Source organism: Meleagris gallopavo, chromosome 9 (assembly GCF_905368555.1).
Source record: "Meleagris gallopavo chromosome 9, MGAL_WU_HG_1.1, whole genome shotgun sequence".
Classification (NCBI taxonomy): Eukaryota; Metazoa; Chordata; class Aves; order Galliformes; family Phasianidae; genus Meleagris; species Meleagris gallopavo.
The window spans coordinates 16,240,229-16,268,212 of record NC_139412.1 but is presented as its reverse complement, the minus strand read 5'-3'; the positions used below and the strand labels follow the sequence as shown (position 1 = coordinate 16,268,212).

Genomic DNA, 27,984 nt, shown 5'->3' with positions numbered 1-27,984 from the left:
CCGTGCACAGTGACACCCTCTTCTGGCCCAGCCAACTGACAGAAGCTTTGTTTGGTTCCCAGTAAGTTCTGTGGAAAACCAGAATGTTCAGTACTGGCAGCTTCCAGCCTCTGACAAATATCCACTGTATCTTATTTATCATGAGCAATTTATTTGCGCAGTGTTGCAGCTTAAAGGTAGCAGCATTTGTGTGCTAGCAGGATGTCAGTAGCATAAGATCCATCTCCTGTGGTCAGCTGTTTTCCTCTAACAAGAGAGGCCTGAATGGTTGTGACTGTAATGCAGAAAAAATGCCTTTCCTTTTGCTTAGAGAAAGAAATTATTTTGCATTTGGCATGATTTTGGGATCTGCTGACGGCTATCAAGCTGATCCTGTTCTCCTGAGACACTCTTTCCATTTTCCACTGGATTTGAACATGAGGACTGGGATGTTTATGTATAGAAATGTTACATTTTTACTGCATGTTTGATGTCACTAATTTCAACAAGGTGCTGTCACGTACAGAACACAGGTCTGCAACACGTTCAGAGTTCTTATTTAGGATTTGGTTCATAAATTCACGCCTAATTTCAGATAGATTGGCTTTCCTATGGCCTTCATTCACCATCCATGCTAGATACCCAGCACATGCTTAATCCTGTGTGAATCCTTCAGCTAGTTGGATGAGACGTCTGTAATCAGACTTTTCTTAGTCCAAAGACCTGCAAAAGGCAACGGATGTCAGAAACAAAGTGTTTGGTGCTTAATGAAGCACTGAGAATCCCAGTGATTCTGACCCACAGGGTGAAGGAGTACAGCTTATAAAGAAGTACAGCTTATAAAGAAAGTACCAAGGACACGCAGAAGTTACTGCTTGATTCCAATTGTTTTTAGGGGTACCGACTCTCACTGAGGTTCTCCTCATGCAGCTCCACTTTTGGAGCTGTGCAGCAGCACGGGGATGCGCTGAGATCTGGGCACCTGCATGAAGAACGGCGTTGCCCAGCACAGCCTGGCAGCGGAGTGCTTCAGCTGGGGCTGTTACCGGGAGGCACGATGGCCACAGCCCTACAACAATCACTTTCCATCTACGCTGCATGAAAGCTGCACTTCACCCTCGCTCCGAGCAGATGGCGGCGTTTCTGAGTTGCTGCTTTTCTGGAGGAGGTGGTGATGGGAAACCAAACCATTAAATGCTGCTGGGCCAGCAAACTGCTGAGTCAAGACTGGGGCAATCACGTGGAATGCCAAAAAAAGAAACCTTTGTGCTGAGGTGAAGGGATCAGAGCCCAGGCTGCAGCAGGCGGCTGCAGAATTTCCTGCAAAAGCCCACTGAGATCTCACACTGTGACACAGCTGGAAAAACACGTTCCCAGCCTGCAGGCAGAAGCAAAGGTAGGGAGGCGGCGCTGGGCCACAGGCGTGTTATACAAGCGTGCTCAAGATGTCATTTTAACCATTTGCTGGCTGGGATATTCTGCCTGTAAGCAGACTTCTGTAAGCAAGCAGCGTGGATCAGCAGGTCCCTGACCGACCCACTGCCAGCAGCCCTGTGAGTTGTGAGCGATGCAGATGATGGTTTGGGGTATCTGGTGATGCTCAGCCCAGCTGCTCCTGACACGACACGACACGCGTTGCAGAGATGGACGGTCAGGCAGCTGGGCTAACGAGCAGCAGCAGATGAGACTTGTGCATTCTGTGAGTTATGCCAAATTGCCTGAGTTAGATCTGTTCCACGGGGAAAAAAGGACAACTATTTTTCAGTGGGTAGGCTGACAACTCAGTGCATTCTGTAGGCTTGTAGCAGCACAGCAGAAAAATATCAGTAATCAGAAATTTGTATTTTTAGCTATGTACAAGCTGACTTCCTGGGGATAAATATCAGCTTTAGAGCAGCAACTGCTTTGTGAAGATGCTCATCTCCGTATACCAGGCACCTCCTGCTTCTGCTCTTATGAAAGACAGTAACTTGATTGGAGAAACTTTGGCAGGAAGCTTCATGCTCGAGCAGAAAGCTGCGTCTAAAAGCACAGGGGTGGAAGGGAAATTGCATGATATAACCATTATCTTATTAGGATGTTTTACTGCAGGGCTGCAGCACTCCCTAGTGACCCAGCACACCAGCCTGATCCCTCTGCAGGCAGCCCCCAGTCACATCCAGCCCTGAGCCAGCGCCTCTCCCTGCCTTGTCCTGAGCAGCAGAACTCGTGCAGGCAACAGCCGCTATCCTTCATTGGGGCTGCAGGCAACAGCCGCTATCCTTCATTGGGGCTGCAGGCAACAGCCGCTATCCTTCACTGAGGCTGTCAGTCTGCTTTTGGAGCTGGGACCTCAGGAATAAAAAGCAAGAAACGAGGCAGTGCAGAGTGGCAGCAGCACAACCCCATGCTCCCAGAACAGGCTGGCTGCAGCCTACAGGCAGGCCTGGCCCAGCCCCACATGGGCCGTGCTTGTCTGATGAAGCAGAACTGCTAGACTCAAGGATTTGAAAGGACAGCTTTTCATGGTAAAAGATTACTTCAGTGTTTTTACACTGAAATACTTCATGATATTTCTTTTTTCCTCCAGGTCTAAAACAGACGAGCTTCAAGCTGACAAACAGCCCCGATCTAAGGAGTTGAGCTGAAGAGCACTCATCACTAAAAGCATGTCTGCTGCATGCCAACTACTTTCCCTAAGAGTAAGAGGGCTTTAGTTATGGCACTGCCATATACTACTTGACTGTAGAAAGACAGCTTTGAAAGTTACTACTTTTGTGTGTATCTTAATGCCTGCGGGACACAAGCAGCAGCAGGACAAGCTCCAGTAGATACTTGAAAGCCAGTCTTCTATCAGGCATCAGTTACTTGAACAGAAAAAATAACTGCTCCCCCCTGTAGACCCATTGCTTCTTTCCCCAGTTCCTTCCATGTTTGCAATAATGGTGCCCTCTGCACAGAATTCATCTCCCTTACATCCAGAGCAGAAAAAAAAAAAAAAGGAAAAAGCAGATGATCTTAAATCGATTACTTGATTTGGCACCAGTTTCCCTTGAAATCAAGAGATTACTGTATGAAATGCAATACACCTTATTGTAACAGAAATTAGAAGTATTTACTACAACTATTTACTTAGTAGGATTTAAAAAAAAATACAAAATTCTGTAGGGTTATGGAAAACATAGAAAGTCAGAAATGTTCTCTTGAAGTAGGAACTGTTAGTGGAAAGTCATCCCACGCTCCTGTCTCCAGGGTGCAGCAGAACAGAACACCTGAGCAGCGCTAGCAGAAGCTGCCTGCTGTGAAGCACTGCCCACCTGAGGAACGTTTTAGGATCTCCCTGCATAGAATCGCTCAGGTTGGAAAAGACCTCAAAGATCACTGAGTCATCACTGAGTCCGACCACAGCCTGCCCGTGCTGTCATACCGCAGCACGTGTCTTCAGCACAGCTGGTGGGAGGAATCACCGCTTCCTCTCCTGCAGTTCTCTGTGCTTTCAAACCCTTTCTCCGGAAGCAAAGAATAGAAATAATTCAGGAATGGAAGCTGCTTAGAAAACTCAAGGGATTTTAATGACCGAATGCAAAAGGAACTACTCGGATTCAGGTAGCAAACAGGTATTTTGCTAGCAGAGCACAAGCTGAAGATTTTAAAGAAGCCACAAACAGGAGAAGCCCAACATACAGCAGTTTGAGGAAGAAGGCATTTTACACGAGAGTTTATCAACACAAAACTGTTTAATATTTATTAAATGACACAAAATACCTAGATAACAGACTCACTCTCTGAAAGGACATGTATTTACATTATTTACCAACTTTAAGAAAGACTCTCTGTACCCATATCAGACTTGTTATGAAACATTAAAAAGGTTTTGCTGCTTTTTGCATCAACGGATGCAATGGTGACACATGCCCTGTTTGCAAGTCTGCATAAACTCTAATTTTTTGATGCAGTGAAAAAGCACAATTTTATATTCCGGTAGCCGAGTGAAGAGGCTTCTGAGAAGTAACAGGGTTAGTTGTTTTCTTCTTCCCGCTCCAGACATACTCTGAAGAATTGTTATACAAAAAGTATATTACATTTTTGAATGCTGCTGTACTCTTACAATTTTAGTGTAACTTTCCAAAGAAAATATTCTTCCTACTGTATGAAATCACTAAAAACAACCCAACAAAGTGGACATGTATTTAGATGCACTGTTTAAAAAAAAAAAAAAAAAAAAAAAAAGAAAGAAGAAAGCATTAGGGCAAATGATATGCTTAGGAAAAAAATCAACCAGCTGACTGATAAGAAAAGAGCAGAGACCAAAATATGAAGCACAGCTAAAGCAACTTAATTTGCTAGGGTTTTTTTTTTTTTCCTTTTTATTAACTATTTACTTTGGCACCTTTGTGTAAACTATAGAACAAAACAATGTTTACAACACATTTGCAATTACAGCATTTAAACAAAATGGTCACTTTTGAAACCAGCCAAGACAAAAAAATATTCCATTTACGGGTATAAAGATTAAAAAACTTAAAATATATATTTCTAAGAATAAACTGCAATTTCTTATGAACAAGGTGCTATAAACTGCATGCAAGAGTCAAGATTAAAAATGTGTGGCCAAACAGACGAGCTGTGTTGTAGCCAAATGAGCAGTGGTCCAAGCCCACTTGTTTTTTCATCCAGAGATACATATGGCTCAATAGGCAGGCACATGATCCCAGCAAGAGGTTGCAGAGTTGTACAGCCAGTCAATAAATCTTGGCTGCAGCTTTGTCACGAATGAGGAACGAGTGAGACCTTAGCAGAAGAGATGAACAAGTTCTCAGGGAAAAGCCATGAAGAATGAGAAGCCTTCGCCCCTCCCTCCTGCTCCTCTACTCAGCCCAGTCAGAGTTCTCAGTGTCTGCTCTTTGGGTTGCTTTAACTGGATTGCCACTCGGGGCTGCCTCGGATCACTGAAGTCTTATGAGAGCTGAGGACATTTTTAATGTAATAGTTTCTGCCTTTCAGTTACTGAAGTGGATGGGATAAAAATTAAAGAGGCCCTTGTACCTGTCTGCTTAGTCTGACTGATTGCAACAAGCTTACCTGATGAGGGAGGATTTTACCAGAATAGGTATTTTTAATGTGTGATGGTGTTTGATTGATTTGCTACAACCAAGTGAAGGGAACCAGTTTGACAGCAATTTTTAAAGTCTCCTGTCTCCCAAAGAGTTTAATGTTCCTTCTCCGAAATACCATTTTAAAAGGAATCTTTTATTGGCTAAAAATACAAAACACATACAGGAAAAAGGAACGTTGAATGGAAAACACAGAAGGGTTGTTTTGTTTTTTTGGTGGGGGGGAGGAGAGCATTCTTTTCTCCCCAGCGGATCGCCATTTGAAATAATACTTAAAGACTTGGCTCTTTTCGCAGAGCAATCTTCAAGATTTTTTTACCAAATAATTCTATTAATTTTTTTTTTTCTTTTTTTTACAGAGGCAATTGTGGCCCTGGATGCCTACCAGTAGTTATGCTGTAACAGTGTCAAAGGTTAAGGCAGATTTTCTGCAGATCATGTAAAGAACTGTATTACAGTTACTAGAGGGTGACAGTAAGTAATTCAGTAGGAGAAAAAAAAAAACCACCTGCTCCATCTGTCAGATGAGGACTGCGTACAAAAGAAGCCTGAGAAAACACACAGCTGAAGAAAATACAGAATTAAACAATGGACCAAAAAAGCAGTAAGGATGGGACACGTCAGATACAAAACAGACACACACGACACACACACACCCTCTCTCACATGTAGGCCCCTGAAAGTGGGATCACAGTGATAAAAGTTAGAGATCATAGAGCGCTAAGTTACACTGTCATGAAAAGAAAGTAACATCTTGCTTACAGGAAATGTCTGCTATTCCCCAGGACTGTTAGTGCCTGAACAAAGATGAGGTTTTTCATTGTGCTCTGCAACACAGCTGATTGTAGGTCTAAAGCTTGGCTGTAAGGAAGAACTGTTACGTAGAGGAGTTGCCTTTTCTGTTGACATTTTTTACCCCATGTATTCCTGTTGTGCTGCTATAGCAATAAAAAACACAACCTGTTGAAAAAAAGCTCTACATTCAGGTGACTTTTTCTCTCGTGTCTTATCAAGATGTAAAGAATGCTCTCTGGTCACCTAAGACGATGTTTTAGATGCCTTACAGCAATACTTAACTATCTTTCTGTATGAGAGGTAGGCTTCTGGGTTCTCGGAGGCCTGCCACATCTAGGGCTGAGTTCTTAAAGCTTTAAGTTAAAGCAATCCAAAGCAGGGCAGCCTTGTAAGTGCCCTGTCTAAACCTTGAGGTTTGTTCAAGTTCAGAATGTTGCAAAGCAAAACAAGTATTAAAATTAATTTGTACTTTTTGTTCTTATAGCTTTACCACAAGAACAGTGTGGCTTTTCATAAATACCTTTAAATAGATTCTCTTTTGTAGAGTATTGCTGCCAAGAGGTGAAGGCCTCCTACCCATGTCCAGTAAAAACTGTCACTTTTGTTTCCGTTATGGCTGTTTTATGCTTAAAATTCCCAAAGGTGAACGCTGAGTCTTACAGGCAAGCCATATAAATACAAATCTGAACTTGTTTTGTTGTAGCAGTTATTTAAGAATGATATTTGTATATATATGCCCACACTACAAACTTTTATAAATCATTTTATATTGGTACCATTTTGTCTTATATGCAACCAAGAACATACTCCACTAGATCAGCAATAAGCGTAGCTTGGCTTATTCCCCATTTCCCCTCCCCTCGAGAAAAATCCTCGTGTGGGTATCATCCAAACCAATGGTATGTTGCTAACTGAAATGCATTCTGTACAGTAAATTAAAAGTTTGCATGCAGTTTAAGCATTTTAAAGGCTATTTTCTTATATTAACCTTCTGTTTCCATTTAAAGGTGTGAAAGACATCTGTCATATCAAGGGACTCTCCTCTTCAGGCCCAGAGTCAAATGGAATTACGAAGACCAGATACTTTCTCGCAGCTTCCTGCACATCTTACTAAATAACATGCAAAGAGTTCAACAGCATTCTTCTTAAAATGTAAATAGTACTCTTTAAATGGGCATGTTAACCACTGAAAGAAGTCCACTCTACTATACTCCTCCATTACACTGCTTTCATTCAGTCATCGGTAGTAGAAAAAGTCAATTAACGGGATTAACAGGCTAGTTTATCCACTGGCAATTGCGTATGACACCAAGTGTGCAGTAAAACAAAGGCCAACATATGTTTATGCAATATAGTTGTACTGATTTGGGTTTTCTTTATCTCTTTCCATGTAGTCTCTGTCAATTAAGGATTCTATTCTCTTCTTAAGGTCAGCAGGCTGTAAATTAAAGCAGATGTCAGCATTATTATTTTGTAGTCAATGCTTCTCAATTCTACCTAAGCCAAATATCCATACTGTTTGAGATGACTGATGAAACAAATTATAACTTACATCTCTCAACACAAAGCTTTTTAAATTTGCAACGTGCAATTAAAGAGAAAGTTACAAAGTTAGATAGGATGCACCATATATCTGAGCTCAGATGTTATCAGAGACTCATAGAATCTATTATCTAAGTTTTATGTCACTGTCTTCTGAAAATCAGTTTGCACTCATACACAGTAAGCTATTCTTTCCCATACTGCATCTGTGGGCCACTTTAACTTTGAGACACCAACATGTCATTTCCATTCCGTAATTGTTTTTATATAACACAATCTGTCTGGAAAAAAAACACTGTACATTTATTGGCTACTGATCTATTAATGATATTAGCCATATTAAGTCAAGGATCAAAATTATTCCTGCATATCTGAACCGGATTTCCCATTTCTCTCAAGACTGCATTGCCACAACACTTGAGAAACAGAAGAACATCAACATGCAAACAGCTTAGCTTCACCGTTTCTACTAACAAACTCCCAGTTCTGAAAACCTTTACTATGTTGTACTAATTTAGAGGCAATATTCACATAAACTAATGAAACTGGCACTTTAAAAAATCCTGAAACTATGTATTTTTTTGATCCTCCTACCAGGAAAGGAGACACACGTTTCAGATAGAAGCACTGTTTAACTGAGGACAGGTCAAAGAATGCGAAGAGAGAACAAGTTTTAAAAACAAAAGAAATCAGTACTACACCTTTACTGGGAATTTAAGCTGGTTGTAGACCTCTGACACAAGCAAGTTATGACTCAGTGTTTTTCTCATCTTCATAATTCGTACGATGGCCGCGTCGATCTGGTATTGCCGGTCCTGGAACACTCTCTCTGTAGTGCTTGCCTGCTCCTCTACCTGATGGACCCATTCAAAAGAGTTTTAAAGAGAACACCACAACTGCTGAATACATTCTTCTTCATATCTAAGACAAGTCTTATTGTGAGACACTAAAATGTCTACTGCAAAATACTGGACATAAATCCTACAAAATATGGAAGTCCACTTAAGAACTTGTACTGGGAGTAAAATTTTTGCACCAATTTTACATTGGCTGGCAAATTCACAGTGAATTTGTTCAGAAATCAGTAAAACTCTAGGGAATGATTAAAGGTGAACAGAACATTCACTACTTGGCACCTCTGCTAATCAACTTTAGAGATGATCGGTATCTAAGTTAGCACACAAGCTCATGTTTAAATCTCCACTATTAAGTTTGTGCTATCATCCAAAATATCCTTCACACAGATACCATTATGAACATTACAACTGAGAGGAATAAAGCTTATAAATGGGCAAGCAACAAGATAGTTAACCCAAGAATAAAATACCTAGATTATTAGAAAAAAACAACAAGAAATATACCGTTTCTTTCATCTGAATTTGGTTGATTTTTATCCTGAACAGCTTATGTCTGAAATCATCATTGCATGTGAATTTATCACCATCTTCCACATCTTTTCCTTTGGGGCTCTTGGTCAGTACTCTAGCTTTGCCACAAGCCAGAGACTGAAGTGTCCTTCTCAGCTCTCCATCCTCTAAAGCAGAAACAAGTTGTTTAGTATTTCCACTCAACAGCACACTCGAAGCAGTCAGTGTTTTTAGTACCAACCTATCCCAGTGGCTTGCTTTATCTCCTCTAGACTGAACTCCTCTCCTTCGTTAAACATGAGCAGCACTAGTGTCTGGAACAAGGAGACCTGAAGTTCTTTTTTGCCCTATCACAAAGGAAATAACAGACATCATTAGGCTGTTTTTAGAGGGATGAACTCAGTCCTTTATGGCAATTATTTCACTTACAGGATGCAGTTGCTTCTTATTCATTTTAGAATATGAAAGAATAAAAGTTATTGATCTCCTCATGTTTACTATGAAACGCAGAGCAAGACAGAGGTCAGATTAGACTACCACACTCACTGACAAAATTTGCTCATGTACGTATCAACATAAGACAAATTCAAATCCAAGGTGTGCTTAAAATTACAATTTGAAAGACCTTTAATCCCAAATGTAATACAAGTATTAGTTCAGAAACATAGTTGCTATTACTAACTTGGATAATACTTGTTTCATCATTAACATTATGAAAAATAAAACTGAGTAAACACTCCCAGCTTTCAAGGGAAATCTTCCCGAGATATATTCACGTCCACAAAGAACTGATAAAGGGAAATACTTGGAAGCTCTCTAAAAACTGCTATGTTCGTCCAAAACTTGTTTTTAGTGAAAAGGCTTCTGCGTTTGCCATTGGAGAACAAAAAGCATCTCTATGCATTCCTAAGGTACACCCATATTTGGATCTGGCAAAGCCAGGGGAATAAGAGGAACAAGAGACTCACCTCTTTAAATTCTGCTTTTAGCACACAGTGTCCTAGAGTTGACTGCCACTGAAGTTTCCTACCACTGTGTTTTCCTAAGTAAAAAGTTTTGAAAATCTCCTGCAGTTTTACCATCTAAAAATAGGAAAAAAAAAAAAAGCCATGATATCAAACAATTTGTACTTTAAAAGCTCTGCAATCAAGTAAGACAAGTTGCAGATGATGTCAAGGTGCACTTCTGTTAGGTTGCTACTTGGTATAGTGCGTGTATATTCATTACCTCTGGGGGCAGGTGGACCTCCATAGGCACGTAGGTTGGCCAATAACCCATAGTCAAGATATTCACTGTTAGTTCAATATTGCCAGGTACATTCTGATTTTGCATATACTGCAGAAAGAAACACATTGAGAGAAAACAGTATTTGTTACCTGTGTTTTCAGCAGAACTGAAAAGCTAGCCAGAGCAGGCACAGTGAGAGCACAGAAGACAATAACCCTGTGATACCTTTGCTACATAAAATGCAGGTTTTGTAGAAGAAAATTAGAATATAAAAAAGCTCTTTTCTGATATTCTAAAGGTGCTTTACAGGAAGATAATAACAGAGTGCCTTAGGAGGCTGATGTGAAGATGCACCTAGTTATATGTGAATTGAGGAAACTACATTGAACTTTACATATAATCAAAACAGCATAGAACTGCCATAAGTAATGGCCCAAAGGATTGGCCTAGAGGCATTGCACCTGCTTAAATGACTAAACTTATGGGACAGTCCCATCAGAATACAGTGCTATTAACTAGCACTAAAATGTTTTTACAGTTCTTCTTGCATTACATTTCTTTTTCCTCTTCTTTTTTTCCCCTTTTTAAAACTACTTCTTCCAGTTTATTCCCTGCTTTGTTGATCAAGAAAACCACTAATAAACTCAGCAACATTTTCAAAACTCCCACCGATCTTCAGTAGGAACTGCTTTCCCTGTCAGATATTTGGGCACTTCCTTTGAAAGCAATCACTAATATTACAGATAAGTGGAATAATCCAAAAGAAGATTAACTCAAATTATAATAGAAATGTTCACAATTAAAGACATTCTGTATCTCTTACTAGACTTTCTGAGAATACCTCCCTCAAAAAAAAAAAAAATAAATGAAGGAGCCATGGCAGGCTTTTCAGCAGTACCTGTTTAAATTGTATCATTATGTCTTTTGAAAGCTCCATATCTTTAAACATTCCTTCAAGTTTGCTCGTGAAAGCAGCTCCACATTCTATATATAAAAAAAAAGAGACAAATCCATTCATAAAAATAACTTTTATCAAATACTACAGAGTAGCTACTCTACGTATAAGAATGTATATTGAAGCAGGATGACCTATTTCATCAAGCGTTCTTAAATAAAGATCTGGATTTAATTAAGATAATAAGGATACAAACAACAGGAGGGGGAGAATGTTTTAGTGTGGCAGTTACTTCGCAACCAGATTTTTTTTCCCACATGGAAAATGGACCATTCATCCTCAAACTGCACTGGCAATTTGTCACTCAGACTTTTATTCCACTCTTCGTGAGCTTCCTGCCAAACTGTCTCAATGGTGGAACAACTCTCCGAGTTGTAAAAATCCTGCTCCTACCACCCACAGACTCCATTCTAAAGCAATGGAGACCAGACTACAGAACTGCCAGCCCACAGCTTCATGTTACTGACCTCATATGGAGTAAATAATAAGAGAGGCCTTCCTCAAGGTTGAGCATATCACTGATAAGCTCTGTATGGAATGTCAACTCTATCACACAGGCCAAAACACAGAACGAGCTTCTAACTGTTGGGTTTTGGCTATTACTGTTACAGTTACTAAATTTAAAGCAAATGATTCTCCTCAAAAAATACCAAAAGATTTTTGTTGTCATATAGAGAGGGAAATGTAAACAGTATTTCTGAGTAGTCCCATTAGAGTGACTATTTTCAAAAAAGGCTGAAAGAACCATAGATATTTACCATGTTTGAGTTTGGAAAGCATAGATTTTTCAGCATCTACTGAAGCACTCTTCCCAACTAATAGTCTCTTTGCTAGATCTTTTTTATAGAAGGCCTCAAACACATCTTTTCCTGTAAGAGATGAGACTTGACAGTGATCACAAAACATTGGAAGCTTTTATATAAACATTTTTTACTATTAAGGGGCTTAATTCAAAGCTCAGTAAAACCAACGAGGACCTTGATGTTAATATTTCAATAGATTTGGAGACAGATCTCATAATAGGAATTTTAACTCAATAAACAGCAGTACACTTAAAAATGTAGAAAGACTGCAAAAGTGAATTCAGTGTACCTTTATGTTGCTGATTAAACAACTGTATCCACAAGAAAAAGAACACTTACCATATATGAATCTAAATATGATCATAATTTTATCCAGCATTTTTTCAAGTTCTTCATCAGTAGCTTCTTTGTTGCCTGCCCGAAGCTTTGAGTCTACATATTTAGCTAAAAGAACATTAAAGAATAAGTTTAGCTCATACCCAGTGTCACAACAAATAGTACCTTAATGTTTTTTTGCTTTTTATATCTAATATCGTTAAATCTTTTGGAAATTAAAGGATCTTGAGGTTGCTTTAATTAAAGCTGAGTTATAAATCTCTTTTCAGATAAGCAGTTATTGCATCTTAACTTTAGTAGATTTAAATAAAATTTTTGTGTGAGCAGGAAATTCTGGTCTGTATTACAACCTTGGAGCACAAAGCCAACGCTGCCATTAGTTAACATGGCTGTATTAGTAAAGATCAAGATAAAGAAAAGAATTATGGAAACTAGTATTTAAATGTACTGGCCACACCACCCAATTTCTCTAACAGACTGCAGTCTAACTTCCAATTGTTTGGTAAGCACGTGAAAAAGAAGGGCAGAAAGCATCATGCCACAGGCCTGAGAGCACAACAGGCAGCAAAGCCAGTATTAGGCACCATCCAGGCAAACCATGAAGGCATTCCCAATTGCAGAGAGTTAGACACACGACACAAAGATGTAAGCAACCTTCTTTGTAAGCTACAGAAGCTCTGTTACCAAGGAGATGGTGAGTCCAGTGCAATGCCACTTGTCTCTGCTTTTATAAAAACATAAAGACAAGTATCTGTGTGGAGCCCCAACTGCTCTGTGCACGTGGTAACTGCACAGTTCTGTAAGGTTCTGAAAGTCAAAATTACTAGCAGGATTCTCAAAACTGGAAGCCACTCAATTGCTGGGATGCCTAAATGCTAACAGCTTTCACTTTTCTACAAGCTTGCCAATTAATTGTAAAGCTTAACAGTAGCCTCTGAAAGAATTCACCAGCAGAACAAAGTACAAGAGATCCCACAGTCTGAGGACGCAATGTGTGTTAAGGCACAACATACAATTCCATCACATCACAACTCCTTCAGCTGCATTGGCAACTCCCTCCCATCCCTCCACCAAATCCTCACATGGGAAGAGAGAGAAACAAAATACCTATGAGCTCAGCTGGCTTATTTGGTCTTTTGTTGATGAATGTTTCAAAGGCTTCTTTCATGGCGTTTACAAACTTCTCATTCTTGAGAAAGCAAACATCAATAATATGGTCAACCTTATCTTTAAAATCAAGCAGTTCTTGGACCATGGTTTTGTCTTTTTCTGGATTAATTACTATGGTGCTACCAAATGCCTGCAAAATAAAACACATTTTGCAATTAGCCTGAATAATGAATATAAATGACAACAATTCTAAAGTTATCCTTGTAATACTTTGGTTTTGATATTCAAGTTAAGTTGCACTAACACAACAGAAGAAACAGCATTATAAATGAATTACTACATAATCATTCTCAGAACTCGTACGTCGATTCAAAACCAAATTAACAAATTCAGAACTTTTTTTCTGACGATAAATTTTAAAAGGGTGATGAGAGAAGTGTTCTGGCAGTATCAAAAAGCACATGGCAAAATACAGTTATCTCCCACAATTAGCTATAAACAAAATAACTCCTGATCTGTTTACAGTTTGGCAATTAAACAGTTGATGTTTTCTTCAATGACTTGAACAGTTACCCTTCTTTACCCAGTAGAATTTGAAAGGCCATACATTAAATGTTTATCAGTAAGTACTGTTTAATTCTCACAGATGCAATAGTTTCCAGAGGTCACTGAAGTATCCGTGTATAAATTCCACCAACACCAGAGTTCTAAAAACAATACCTTTATGTACTCAATCCAGTGTTGCAAGAGAACTTGCACTCCACCTCTCACACGACTGAATAACTGATACAGAAGGGACAGGTCTTGAATTCGGTTTTCATCCAGAAGGTGGTTTAAACCTGCAAATAAGAGAATTTTAGTAGCAGTTAAAAACCTACAGTAATTCAAACAGAGCACTGCTTATAACTATACTAAGGGACCTCTTCAGTGCTGGTATTTCTTATTAGTTTTTCTCCCTCCCTCTCCCCCATCCCTGGTTTGGAAAGCTATCCAGCTAACAGAAAGAGTAAAATGCAGAATGGCTACTTGAGCTGATTCATATCACACCACTTTTGTCTACTTCTGCTTTACTATTCTCTTAAAATTTGAGGACTTTATGCTCTACTGATTAGTAGGAAAGGTTTCTTGGTAATTCCAGCTGAAAAAATAAATTTTACAGGTGTTTGAAGGCAAGAAGCTACAAGAAATAACTTCACCTTCCACTTGAAAGTTTTTGGCAAAAGGCCTGACACTCAACAAAAAGGCTCTAAGAAAAGTAGCTGGGTAAATACTAAGCACTTGATATTCCTCTGAACAAGGAATCTATCCCAGACATGCAAAAAGATGCTCACACACCTCTGTCATCCAGAATCCAGCAAGCAAGAACCGGATCACTTCATCACCCAACTTTTGATGAACCCACATTTATCTCCAGACCATCTCCAGAGTAACAAAGGATCATTCTGATTCCACAGATACTGTTGCAGAGCTGTGGCAATGTTCTTTGCAGCTCAAATTTATTTATTTATTTATTTTTAAAGTTGTATTTTATGAGCAGCAAGTAGTCAGTATTTCTCTTTTCTGGTAAAACCATAATTAAATGCTACTCCCTTACCTCTAAGTGTCCAAAATGATGCTTAACACATTGAACTGAAGAGAACCTGAATTTAGTTTTCATTTTGTTTTGCTGTGTATCTGAAAACCACCATTGTGGCCCTGACAAGAAGAACAACACTTGCCTACTTGCAAAATGGTCGGTGCTATTTCATGAACTGAGTTGCAAAGGACATTACAGAACGATGTCAGCTTGTGTCCTGCCCCAGCATTTGAATCTGTCACTTTCCCCCTCCCCCCCCCCAGTATAAGAACTGAAAGCCCAAGCAATAATTAGAAACATTTCTCTAAAGAGAAAAGATTACCTTTCTGGAGAATGGCTGTTAAATGTTCACCTAGAAGTTGCTTTTCTACAGTAGCAATTAGTGGCTTCCTATAGAAGAAAATGTTTAGAATTACTTTTCTTTTTTCTAGTACTGACAAATCCATTTTTTGAGATGATGTTAACTAGACTTGTCATTGGGAGTGCTCTTTTTATTTGAGGCCAAGGACCTAAAATGGGAATATACATATTTATCCTTTTTCCTTCTCAGTAAATGTTTCTTTTTTCTCCATTTGTTGACTGAGGAATTAATTCTCACATTAGCAAGCAGTGACCTCTAGGCAGCTGGACAATGACTCCACCAGTGAAGAAGCTGAGCAAGAAGTCTATGAAAGAATACACCTTCTCCTGCTTTGTGGGAGATTTGGCTTTGGGGAACAGGAAATAAAGACATCTCATGAGCCAAGAGATATTTAAACAAAATAAGGAGCTGGCCACTGATAATGGCATGGAAGAAGGAAGCCACTGAATGAGCCCAAGTTTTTAAACAACTTAAGGAAGTAAGAAATCAAAATTTAAGTTTGTAGCAGCAAAGCACCTTCCTCACTGGAATCCTTTGTACCTCCTTTTTAAGAAGTTGCTAATACTTGCTCATAGTTTTACTACAGCGGTGAGCACAGCAACCACAGCTTTATGTTAGAAGGACATCTCTCATGCCCTACAGTGATGACTTCCACGTAGTTCATATTCAGGGGCAGGATCTCCTCAAAAAGACTGAAGGGTGCCATTAGTCAATATCTCACACTCCGTAACAAACATGCAAATATTTTTGTGTAAGGATCAAAAGTTTCTTACTTGAGAATTCTCTCAAATAAATTGGCCCTATCTTCTTCAGGTAAGATAAAAGCTGATTATTTGCATTTCAGGAAGATGCTCAGACTGGGAGTGGCAGCCTCTATTTCTCCAAGCAGATAGCCAACAACGTTTAAGTCAAAATTAATAGTGGCTCAGAAAAAAAGAGTATCAGATGTGTCAACCAAGACAGTGTTTCATCATAACCAAGAAATTTTGGGGAACAAGAAGCATTTGATAGTCAATAACTGAAACTAACTGATGGCCCTCAAGAGAAGAGCCAAACCAAGCAAAGAGATTGCACTTACTGCGTGCTCTGATCCAAGTAAGTGATTATCCTGTCTGCTTCTTCTTCCAAGCGCTTGTTGACATGGTGAAGATATTCTGGAACCTGAAAATGCCAGCATAGTTTTGTATATTTTAAAAATCAAGAGAGCAAAAAATTGGTAATATTGGCTGACAGCAGCAAGAGATCCAGTTCTAAGGGGCAATTATCAGCACTCTGAAGGCAACTCCAAGTGAATTTGCTTTTCAGACTATGATAAAACATGCAAGGCTCATTATGGCCCAACACACTAAGTAATGCAGCAGAATAGTTCCTCTCCTTGAACAACACTCAATTAGTAGGTATAACAAAATATCATTAAGCATTCAAATACCTCACGTTCCTGCATAAGCCTCTGTCCTTCTGCTGCATACAGACGGTTAGTTTCTTCCAAGAATCTGTGCTCAAAAGAATCTTGATAAATCTAGAGAAACAACACAACGACCCACGGTAAAGCTTACTAAACACTAAATAAGAGTAAGATATTTATTGATTTAAAGCTAGCAAAAAAGTTTACTCACCTGCAAGTCAGAAAGCATGCTCAGAAGGCTTCGCAGTAAGCTCCTATCAATAGCCTCACCATTTCTTTCTCTCTCGATCAGCAGAAGAATGCCATCAATAGTTTTGTTCTGAACCTTCTGATCACTGATTATATGAGTCCTGAACAATTCTAGCCCCATATCCCTAAAAAGAAAATAAAAACTATTTAATAAATTAAGAATCACCTCTAAATAATTCATTAATAAAACAAGACCTAGACCTAATAGGGAGCCCAATAGCTTTCTCCAAATTCCTCATTCCTCTGCCCCCAAATCACTTAAGATGGATAAACACACACATACTAAAATAAATAATGATAACACACCAGCAGTAAATGACAGATTTTGAAGACCAATGCACACATTTTTCCTAAATAATCGCCAAAGTTTTGCAGTATTTTCTTTTTTACTTGGCAGATGACAAAACTGTTTGAACAGCAGCCTCCACAAGGAAAGGAGAATATCATCCTCACTTCCATACATAAGCTGTTGGGCAATATTCCTTTTTGTCCATCACTTGCTAATCCTTATTTCTCTTCAGCAGCCCTTAGAAAAACTCAGTGATTTGAAAGACAAGGAAGGATCACAGCTTTAGGCATCTCAGTTCAAATGTTCCACAAATTTGGAAATGTGATTCTGGACACTTGTAGAAAATTCAAGCCCTCCATCCATCATTCTTTTATTCTGTGGCAAAGTAATTCACATAGTTTAGCTCCCAGTCAAGAGCCAAGCACAGTATGGTAATGGCACTGAAGGGCATTTGCTTAATTATTAGAACAAAAGAGGAAGAATAACTTGCTCTTATTTCAGGTAATTTTTCTCCTTCAAAAACATTCAATGAATGCTACACGTGTAAAGAGCAATACTCAAACAAGCCAAAGCCTAGCACTTCAGTTGCTGAACATGGATACAGGCTTTATATTGCACAGACTGGATGCTGATATCTACTTAGCTGAGACTTTCTATCAGTTATTCTAGAAGAATCTGCAATTCATGGTAAGGACATTGAAATAGAAAAAGAAAGTGTGTCTTCGCCATCTAATTTACAGGTCAGTGGAAAGTACTTTGCCAGACAAGTGATAATTTAAACAAGCCCCTCAGATGTTATTCTTTGTGCCCTTACCAAATAGATGGCAGCATCGAATTCTGAAGTACGTAAGTTCGGTCCAAGAACAAAAAAATACTTCTGATCATAATCTGGTATGAGAAGGAAAAAAAAAAAAAAAAACACACCACAATTATTTCACTCTTGAAACTGAAGAGCAAAACAAATGATGCTCAATGACAACAACAAAGAAATCCCCAAGTGAAGTTTCAGGCAGTTTGTTCACTGCCAATCCCAGAGGGACATTCAATGTGCCACTCAGCATTCTTCTCCTGAGAAGAATAGCTGCTTTCATAATAGGTACAAGCAGAAACAGCCTGCATGGAAATAACTGTTCCGAGTTGCGTTGGCCCCCTCCCTGCTCCAGTCACACCATACTAAGAAATACACTACTGTATTTTCAAGGCTCTGTTTCTAATGACTAGATACAATGTCTTTCACAAAGAAGCCCTATCAAAATGTAAGACAATGTCTCAGAAGCACAGCGTGTTGGTAAGGGAACAGAATTAAGTAAAGCATCAGCTGGACGAGTAAACTGCTTCTCTTCACAGAGAGAAAAACTTACCATTTGTCTGCAGTGATCTTGCCAACATTTGTCTATTTTCTTTAGAAAAAGAACACTATCCAATGAATCCATGAAGAAATCATTAAGAAAATTATGATTAACAGATTGCATTAGCATTGAATTTAACTTAAAAATAAAACAAAAAACACTTAACAGTACAACAAACTCATCTATTAGAGTAGTATATAAGTAGAAGCACCTGATTTCTTTCAAGTTGTTTAATTTTAATGAAGGCCATGGTATAAACAAACTATTTTCAATAATGACAAACCCAAACAATTCCAACTTCCTTTTTTTTAAACCTAAATACTTTTGAACGCTTTGTCCAATGCCTCAGCTTGGAGAAGACGTGCAGAGAACACTGAAAACCCACATGCTTGAAACTCCCAAAGTCTACAACATACACAAGTTGCTCCAAAAGTAATGCCTCTTATTTATTTCCTCAGAAACAACCAGCAGGAGCACAGTAACACTAGCTGATAGAGCATGATAGAGGATAGTCACAGCTACAAAACACTGTGTTACAATAGTCACCACCACTAGCTCTGCACCTGCACCAGCCACGAACAAGAGCCTGCATGCCACGCTCATAACTACCTGCACCAGCAGAGGTGACCTCTGTCACTGCTGCTGAAATGCACCACCCAGCCCTCACTGCGCTCACCTCCGCTGTCTGGTCTCCACCAGTGTTCAGCAAGTGTCAATGAATGTCAACGGGTGCATTTTTCTCCTGCATGAAGGGATTCAGTTCCAGCCTTTTGCTCAACATGCACTCCCCTGTCAGATGCCATTCTGTCAGAGTGCCCCTCTGCTGCCATCTGTCACACAGCCACACAATGTAATGGGACCTGGTGGGAAGGTTCAGCCTCTACTGCTGTACCATCACCATCATAAAATAGGAGGCATTACTTTTAGGGCAGCCCCACTACATATAGGCACTGTAAACTTCAGCTCACATCAATAGGTAACATCAGGAGATAAAAATTTGGCCTCAAAATTCTACTTGTACTCAGCTTGCAGCATAATTCTGGTACCAACCCAAACCCACTTAACAGGATCTCATTCTGATGCAACTCCAGACTTCTGATCCTCTGAAGCAGTACCACCGTACCTCCCCAGACCAGTAGGACCTTTCAAACAAGACAGGAACTAGCTGCTCCAAGTTTCCTATTTACCTGAACAAGGCAATTTGAGCACGTGATACAACAAACAGTCTTTGAAGTCTTACTCCAAAGTCTAATTTGAACTTCTATAAAATGTCAAAATGTTTCCTAAGTACCAATGAAACTTTCTCAACAAGTTTGCAGATGGTTACAGATATAAAGAACCAGAATTGGTCTTTGTGAGGTCCTACAAAAACACAAATAGACCCAACTACACAAAAACCAGGAATTCAGCTCACCATGGCTCAGTGTCATGAACTACTTAGAGAAATCCATCACTACATACTGGCAGGTAAAAATACTTTGGCTTGTCAACAGCTAAAAAAGGATATTCTCTGAACTGGTGAATTTGTGCTTTAATGTGGTCTTCACAGATTTGTCTCAATTGTTTGTACAAGTTTGCTGAAATCTTGTAGGAGCAGAGATTTTCAACAGCCTGAAATAAAGAGAAAGCGATAGTAAGAACTCTGTGCTCTCATGGTGGTTTTACAAGGAAAAAAAAAAGAGATGGGATTCTTCTGCTTCTCATTCAAAGTCCATCATCTTCTGATTGTAGCACTTAACACCTGCATGCCAAACACCAGAGATAAGTGACACTGCAATGGTAAGAGACAAAGGAGAGCTGTGCCCTGAGCAGCTTATTAACGTATTAACATAAGTGCTTATTAATTTCAGTGTGCAGAGCATGCCTATTCCATTACACTGAAGCCCCCTCAAATATTTGCTAACAGCTCACACAAACTGTTAAACAGCTACCAGCCACAGTTACAAGCACAGCAATAACCAAAGCAGTACAACTGGTATCACTGCTGGGGTACACAGCACTTCTTGATGTAGACAGCACAGGTGCAATCAGTAAATATGGGCTCTGCGACACAGCAAAGCTGGAACAAAATAAAACCCAGCCAACAGGAAAATCAAACTTGCATAAGCTTGTCAGAAAGAAACAGGTACAGCAAGAGTAAGCAAGACAATTAAAGCTGAGCCAGCATCTCCTGAGTATCAATGTACAGAAATGTGAGCCAGGTATGGGACATCTGCATTAGGATTATTAGAAAAGCCAGAAATTGTCAAAATACACAGACCTTAGTATCTGCAAACAGCAATAAATTCATCTCTGTCTTAACACATAAGGAATCCCAAACAAATACAACAACACAATAGAACACATTCTAGACTACAGTTCAGAGGAGGTTGTGAAGGATAATCAACTACTGTGCTGTACCACCTATAGGGGGAGGCTCAACATTGATTCCCACAGCCTGCTGCTGCTTATTTGCTGCTTTGATTTCAGAAGAAAAAGATGATTGAAAACACCAAGTTTAAAGAGACTGACTCAAGTTCCACTAGGTGCAAAAAGCAGACTACTACTTCTCCAGCTTAATTCAGAGAAGTCAACAGAGAGCAAGGAAGATGGATGCTTCTGACTTGCTGGTTGTCTGCACAGCCCCCCAGCCTCAGTTCTAGCCAGCACTCCAATCCCAGCAGTGATTTTGCTGTACTTCAGCAGCAGGTGAGAGCTCCTCACTTCAGCTGAACATCCTCCTAACCGCTGCCTATCAACCCAAGTGCTACTTAACCACACTGCCACAAATCCTTAGAGAGCTTGGCCTTTTCATTGCAGCCATAAAAACACAGCTATTCACAGACATGAGCACGTGCTTGTTTTTATACAGTGTTCATGTAAAGCTGTGCTTTGCCATTTGTGCATCAGAAGTCCCAAAACGTTAAGCACAAGGTGTGTGCTGGAATACCAAATACAAAGCTTCTGCATCTTCGTTGGTAACAACCATAAAAATATTTTAATTTGTGAATTCTGCCCAACTTACTGGCATTATTATGAGGATTTTTTAAGAGGACAAACTTTCTAAGCACACAAACAAAAGTTTTAGCAGATTTGCTTTATGAAACACAACACTGCTGCCACACTACTGCCAATTTTACTGCTAGAGTTACAAGACATTATTCTATACAAGGAATTCCTGATAACTTCAGTAGCTGTAACTCATCAAGTGGTTTTATTCTGAATTACCAAAATAAAACCTTTCATCAAGACATCTGTGCCTTGCAGATGGTCAAAACATCTGAATCCATGAATTCAAGGTGAAAGCATCCAAACGAGGGTTTGTGGTAGGGAAAGCAGGAACAAAACAAGCACTGCTTTGATGAAGGAACCACAGAAGTAGTGTGATTCATTTAGGGGAAAAAAAAAAAGAAATTAAAGATATGGTACCAGAGATCTAGATCTTTACTTTCTGGTATTAACAAAAGGATTGTTCCCATAAAGCAGCAGTCAATTCCACACAGCTTCAGCTACTCACAACTGTGTTCTCTCTCCTCTTGGACGGGGAACAAAGCAAGTGCAAAACTAACAGCCCACAAACAAACAAAACCTCAATGTTTGCTCAGTGAGGTTTTCCATCACAGACAAGAATGAAACTAAACAACTTAACTCCATTAAAAAAAAAAAAAGGCATCCTATTTTGAGGTGTGCAGCAACAACTTCTGCAGGCTTCTGCAATTTCCTCTATGCTTGGATAATGGTGTCTGCCAAGGCACATTTGGAATCAGATCCATTTACCAAACAGTTGCTCAGAAATGACATCAGTAAGCCCTAAAAACACTGGTGACTACCAATCATTTTAAATCATAACATTTTTAGATATATAAAAAGAATAGGAAAAAAGGTCACACTTGACTGCACACTATTTTCTTGAGGAGTATCCACATTATTATGATGTTAAAACAGATTTAAAAGAAAAATCTTATTCTTTTCTGTGAGCAGAAGAGTCATTAAAAACTAAGGCTGTGATAAAAACCAGCAGGAATTTAAGTGGCAACTTCACAGCAGACACAAAGTTGTATTAACAACCTTGCATCTTTAAGGCATTTTGAACACACTGCAGTACTTGACTGGCAGTTATTTGCTCTGCTCTTCAGTCTAGAGCAAGTTATTTTAAATACGAGCCAATGCAGCAGTCCGTACTTTGTTACTAGTTTCACCACTGAGCATTATTAAAAAAAAGTGTAATAACCTTAAAAATGCACCAGACCAGGAACTTGGCCTGGGAGGATCCAGGTTTCCCGAGGAACACAACTTATTTTTCCCTCACTCTGATTCCCAAACCTTGTGCAAACTGCATTTCTGTCCCAAGCTTCTCACAGAAACCAGGCAAATCTAATACAGTGTTTATCAGAAAGGGGAGGGAATGAGGAAGAACGAACTCAAAAACGGATGAACAGAACAATATATACAGAAACAGAGAGCAACCAACAAGGTAATAAAAGCTTTCAAAGTAATTAGCGTGCTTCCCTATATCAAGCTTCAGCAGTAATGCCACTAAAACTCAGTTCAGAGCAGGTGAGGAGGAAGAAAAGTCTCCTTATCACGTTCACCAAAAAAGAAGCTGAGTTTATAAATAAAAGGTTATGAGATGCAGTTTAAGACTGATCACTTCCTCAAAAGTTTAGGGCAAAACAATCAGAGCTGCTGCTGAAACAAACAGAAGTGAGTTCTCAGTTGTTGGACATAATGCTGAATGACAAGCAATTACAAACTGAACCACGACAGTATTATATTTACTTTTAAATAGGCAAACAAAAAATGTCGGTTTTCAAATGAATTCCTTATGAGCCTCAATCAGAGCTATAAGTAATCTTTTCCTTACCAAAACGCCACCATTTGAGGACTTTTATATTTCTCCTTTAGCAGCTACACACCACAAACCCCAAATACAGCTACTTGCCTTATTTATCAACAAAACATCACGTTCTTGCCATTACTGCAAGATCAAACAACAGGAAAAGACACCAAAAAACCCTAAACCATCAAGAAAATCCCTCATCTCAGTCCTTCTACTTAAAGCACTTACCTGATAGAGCTCCTCTAAGTTGTACTTAATGGAAGTACTGTTCTGGATTGCTTCTACGGCTTCTTTCAGTTTTTGCCAGGTTTCATCTGTGTAGTTTTCAGGCAATTTGGGTTTATCTTGAAAAGAAATTATTTTATAGAGTTTGAGAAAGCATTTAATAAGAGTCAAATATTTTACCTTTCACCAAAAGCACAAATGTAACTCAGAGAGGAGAAAGTAGAAGCTGATGTTCTAGATTATAATTCACACGTGAAAAGAAAGCAATCAGGCAAAAGCAGCTTCTTGCATTTGAAATGGCAACACACTGTAAATCCAGCAGTACTCTTCACATACACGTGACAACATCAGCAGCCCTAACAGTCTGTGACTGTACTGAAAAATACAAATAAAAACCAATCCAAATAACGCGGGGAGCACTAAAACCCAGGAGGGTTGTTCTGCATCTTTATTACACTCCCTTCTGGTACCAGAACGGTACAGCCAACAGAGGGGAAAAAAACCAAAACAACAAAATCTGAAAATGATGGATTAAGGGACACGGAGTTGTGTACAGCATGCTTTTAACTGAATATATGAATTCAACTCTGCATTAAGACTTGGAAAGAAACTCTCAATAAACATGCATAGAAATACTTAGTGTAATACAGGGTCACAAGGAAAATCTCTGGATTTTGAACTAATCTATTTATGTCTCTCTTGGGTTTGGCCAGAGGATATTTGTACAGTTAAGGCCTCTTTTAATGCTCATACAGCTCAAGATTTTTCCAGAGAGGCCCTGCTATGCAGTGCCCACAACAAGACCAAAGCAATTACCATGGGATGAAAAAGATTACCCATGTCACATTCTCAGAAAACCAGACTATTTTAAAATTACATGTTCTCAAGCCAGCTCAAGTGACCCCTTTTGTTGGGTCACAGAAGTTCCCAAATACAGATGGGAAAAGGAGAAAAATTAGGAAGTCAGATGCAGATCAATGTCACCAGCAAGTGAAGCTGACTGCATTCATTCAAATGGACTTCTGCAAACTTAAAGTAAAAAAAAAAACAACAAACCAGATAACCAAACACCTCAAAGCCTTCTGATTTCTCTTGGGGATTAAAAAAAAATCCTACTTTTGTTTACTTCTCCCCCCCCATACACTTCCCTAGAGTACTGGCAATATCCCAACACTGACTGTACCACACAGGGACAACTCACTACAACTGGGACTTGCTCATTTTCACTAGCCTGTAATGAATAAGACATACAGGAGTAAATACCAAGATTCTGAATCTTAGGAAGTTGTAAAGGATGTGTATTGCTATCGCAGACAAAAGCACACTACAATTATTAGTCATCTTGGCATGTGAGCATAAATAAAAACCAGAGATGCAGATTCTCAAGACATTCTTTTTAAGGAAGTGACTCCAAGACCAATTCATAAGCAATGATGATTGCAGCTCCATGCCATCCACGACATGCAGTTAATATTTTAAATGTGAAAAGTCGCCTTCTCTTAAATCTAAGGGCGTACACACAGCAGTGGCATTTATTTCTCATCATCATGTATCCTAAGTACGATGTTTTAAAACAACCAAATGAACAGATGGTGACATGGCAGCATGGGAAATGGACCAGAAACACTCTTGAGAGTTAGGTGCTCCTTAAAGCAAGAAGTCACACTGGAACATTACAGTGGTTCAGGTAATCCTAATCGTCCCCTTTTGTGCACATTTGTATCAACTGCACCTTTAGAAATAAGTTTTAATCTCTGTAAGATCTTTAAGCCCTCTCTTCTCCTACCCAAACATACAAAGGAAAACAGAAACACTCAGGAAAGTAAGTTTTTGGATTACTGTAAAAGAGAAGAACGTGCTAACAAGAAAATCTCACAATCTTCAGATGTTTTAAAGGTAAAAACTACAGAATTTTAGCTAGGCTCACTGCCTTCACCTAGTTCAATTTTGTTCATTAGAATATCATGCAGCATTCACATCAAAAAGCTTCATTTCTCTGCTTCAGCTGGTCTCAAGTAACAAAGCTCCATCGTGTTGGTTGAGAAATTACAAAATAATGTAAATTTGAAAAGAAAAAGGAAAGAGTGTATTAAAGTAAAAAAGATGATAAAAAAATTAAACAATTAGCATGGCAGTGATCATACTGCAAGAAAAATAACCTGTAGAAGTCTGAACTACCTACTTTGAAGTCAAGTAGGGGAAGCAGAAAGGAAATCCACCTTAATAGCTGGATAATCACATTAGTTTCAACATTTAAAACTAAGCACAAGCAGATTAACCTACAAACAGACAAAATACACATGGGCAAGACATGTAGATTCAAGTCTACTTGTTTAAAGTGTATTTTGCAAAGACTTACCATAAACAAGGCTAAAACATACTGTATACCCTGAGTCAGGGTTACTGGAAAAGTGTTTTCAAACTTTAGAAGTTTGATCAAAGGTGATTTACACACTTAGGCAGTAAAACACTTCCTTCGACCTACTAGATAGGGCCTTCTCCTCAACAGAGTGAACACGGGCAGAACAAAAAGCCCAGGCAGGGAAGTCTGGCTCAGGATGTGCACGTGATCAGGCAAGGATGCATCATCAACATAACCCCCCCTTTACATAAGTCTAGGGACATTTACCACAGAAAAGCATTTCCTGTAAAACCTGGAGCTATTTGAAAGCCAACCGGTTTTCACTTTGAAAACAAAACACAAAGTTGAGCGTCAGCTCTGCAGAGATTGTGAGGAATTATGGGCTGTTACCTTTAAAGTTCTTGATCACTAATTTCTTAGCGGAGCCAGGTTTACTGTTGGCGAAACTGGACACAGTAGAGGAGGCAGCTTTGGTCAGGCCATTGGCGTGGTGCCCTACGGCCACTGAAGAAATTAAAAGGCTTTTATTTTTGAGCTGCTGTTGGTGCTGCTGTTGAGAAGAGGCAGCGGGAGAGGAGGAGGAAGAAGACTCTTCAGCCATCTTCACATCGAGTCCGATAAAATCCAAGGAGTCCTCAAAGCGCAGCTTCTTCTGGAGGTGATGGTTGGAGGAGGCAACCCCTGAGGAGGAGCACGAAGAGGCGGTGATGACCAAAGAAGAAGAGGAGGAGTTGTTTTTGGAAGGAGATGAGGAGCAGGAGGAAATGGAATCGAATTCCTCTCTTTCGGAGTTGCTGTTATTTAACTTTCTCTTCTTGCAGGAGGAGCTGCTGCCGCTACTACCATCAGTGGCAGGCCTGACCTCCTGAGCTGCAGCGGAGGGGTTGGGGGAAGAGAAACCTGTGGGAAACATGAACACACAGAAATGAGCAGGCTGAGAGGCACCAAATCCTGGCGGTACGACAAAGAGGAGAGAGGTTCCGCGTCGGTCTCCGGCGTCTCTCAGCGGAGTCCTTTAACTCCTCTCTCCGTATCGACAGAGTCCCTCGGAATTCCCCCTTCTTCGCCTTCTTATTCCTCGGAGGAACGACCGGCTCTCCTCTCTTCCCCTTCTCTTCGAGACTTTTTTTCTCCTCGCAGCTCTCCTCCGTCTCCCGCCGCCACTCCTCCCTCAGGGCAGCGCCTCCGCCCCCGCCTCTCGCCACCCGCGGGCTCTCCTCAGCACCGTTCTCCGGCCGCGGCGGCTCCCCGCGGCCCCGCCGCCACCTCTCCTCCTCCGAGCGGCAGCGGGAGGGCCGAGCGCGGCCCCGGCGCCCCGGCCTCGGCGCGGTCCTCAGTGCGGCCCCGCCGCCCGCTCCCCGCGCGGCTCCCGCCCGCCCCTCTCCGCTGCCGGGGCGCTGCCGGGGCGGCCGGGCCCGGGGCTTGTTATTGTCAGTGCGGGCGGGGAGGGAGCCTAAAGATGGCGGCGCATCCGCTCGCTGTGCATGCCGGGGCGCGGCCGCCAGACGGGCCCCGCTTCGGCCCCGGCGGCGCGACCCTGCCCGCGAGGCCCTTCCTCCCAACCGCCCCTCCCGTCGCTCCCGCGCTCGGCTCCGCAGCTGCCGCCGCCGCCTCTCCCCGGCCGCCGTCTCACTGCCCTCTGACCTACCGGAAGTGATCATGGTTGCCGGCCGCTCTAACGGCCGCCCGCCGGACCCCCTCGCGCGCCGGCGCAGGGCGTGGCGTACGGGGAGTAGGCGTGGCCAACGGCCCTCGGTGCGCTCCGCAGCGGCGCGATCGCTGCTGACGTCCGGTCCGCGCGGGGGGTTGTGCGCATGCGCGGGGCGGGGCGGGCGCTGCGGCTGCGCTCACGGCTGTGTCCGTCCGGTGTTGGCGAGGAGCTCCGTCCGTATGAGAAGCGGTGTGCAGAGAAAGGCCCCGCCGGGTGGGAGCGGGTGGCGGCCGGTCGGGACTGTGCCGTGCCGGGTGGGGACTGCCGCTGTGGGTTTGCTATTTTCCCAATGAAACACAGGGGAGGGAGTCTAAATGTTTGTTTTTTACGTGCGTCAGTATTGTATCATGTTTTGGTCCTTTCCTGTTCTTTTCTCTTTAATATTGTGTGTGTTCTGACTGTATTTCACTTGAATAAATTCTGCTTTATGT

General features: G+C 40.7%; 1 protein-coding gene and 1 long non-coding RNA gene across 2 annotated transcripts; one reads left to right on the top strand and one right to left on the bottom strand.

The window, feature by feature from the left end:
- The first annotated feature begins 1,206 nt into the window (after nt 1-1,206).
- Nucleotides 1,207-6,045, top strand: LOC104912212 (uncharacterized). Its single transcript, XR_794473.4, has 3 exons — nt 1,207-1,375; nt 2,549-2,660; nt 5,432-6,045. It is a non-coding gene; the product is annotated as an uncharacterized LOC104912212 (long non-coding RNA).
- CUL4B (cullin 4B) lies at nt 3,677-27,337 on the bottom strand. Its single transcript, XM_003208456.3, has 20 exons — nt 26,233-27,337; nt 23,484-23,599; nt 19,944-20,047; nt 18,449-18,518; nt 17,902-17,975; nt 16,761-16,923; nt 16,574-16,663; nt 16,223-16,305; nt 15,106-15,173; nt 13,928-14,046; nt 13,205-13,397; nt 12,101-12,205; nt 11,717-11,827; nt 10,902-10,987; nt 10,004-10,111; nt 9,745-9,858; nt 9,018-9,123; nt 8,771-8,943; nt 8,111-8,263; nt 3,677-7,305 (listed from the first exon to the last, which is right to left on the bottom strand). The coding sequence occupies exons 1-20, from the start codon at nt 26,753-26,755 to the stop codon at nt 7,210-7,212; spliced, it is 2,655 nt and encodes an 884-aa protein (XP_003208504.1). The 5' UTR covers nt 26,756-27,337; the 3' UTR covers nt 3,677-7,209.
- Nucleotides 27,338-27,984: the final 647 nt, after the last annotated feature.

Coding starts and splice junctions, on each gene's coding strand:
- CUL4B (XM_003208456.3), bottom strand. CDS start 26,755: ATGTTTCCCACAGGTTTCTCTTCCCCCAACCCCTCCGCTGCAGCTCAG. Junction 14,047..15,105: donor AACAGCCATTCTCCAGAAAG/GTAATCTTTTCT, acceptor TCTTATTTGCAG/GTTTAAACCACCTTCTGGAT. Junction 7,306..8,110: donor AGCTTAAATTCCCAGTAAAG/GTGTAGTACTGA, acceptor TTTAATTTACAG/CCTGCTGACCTTAAGAAGAG.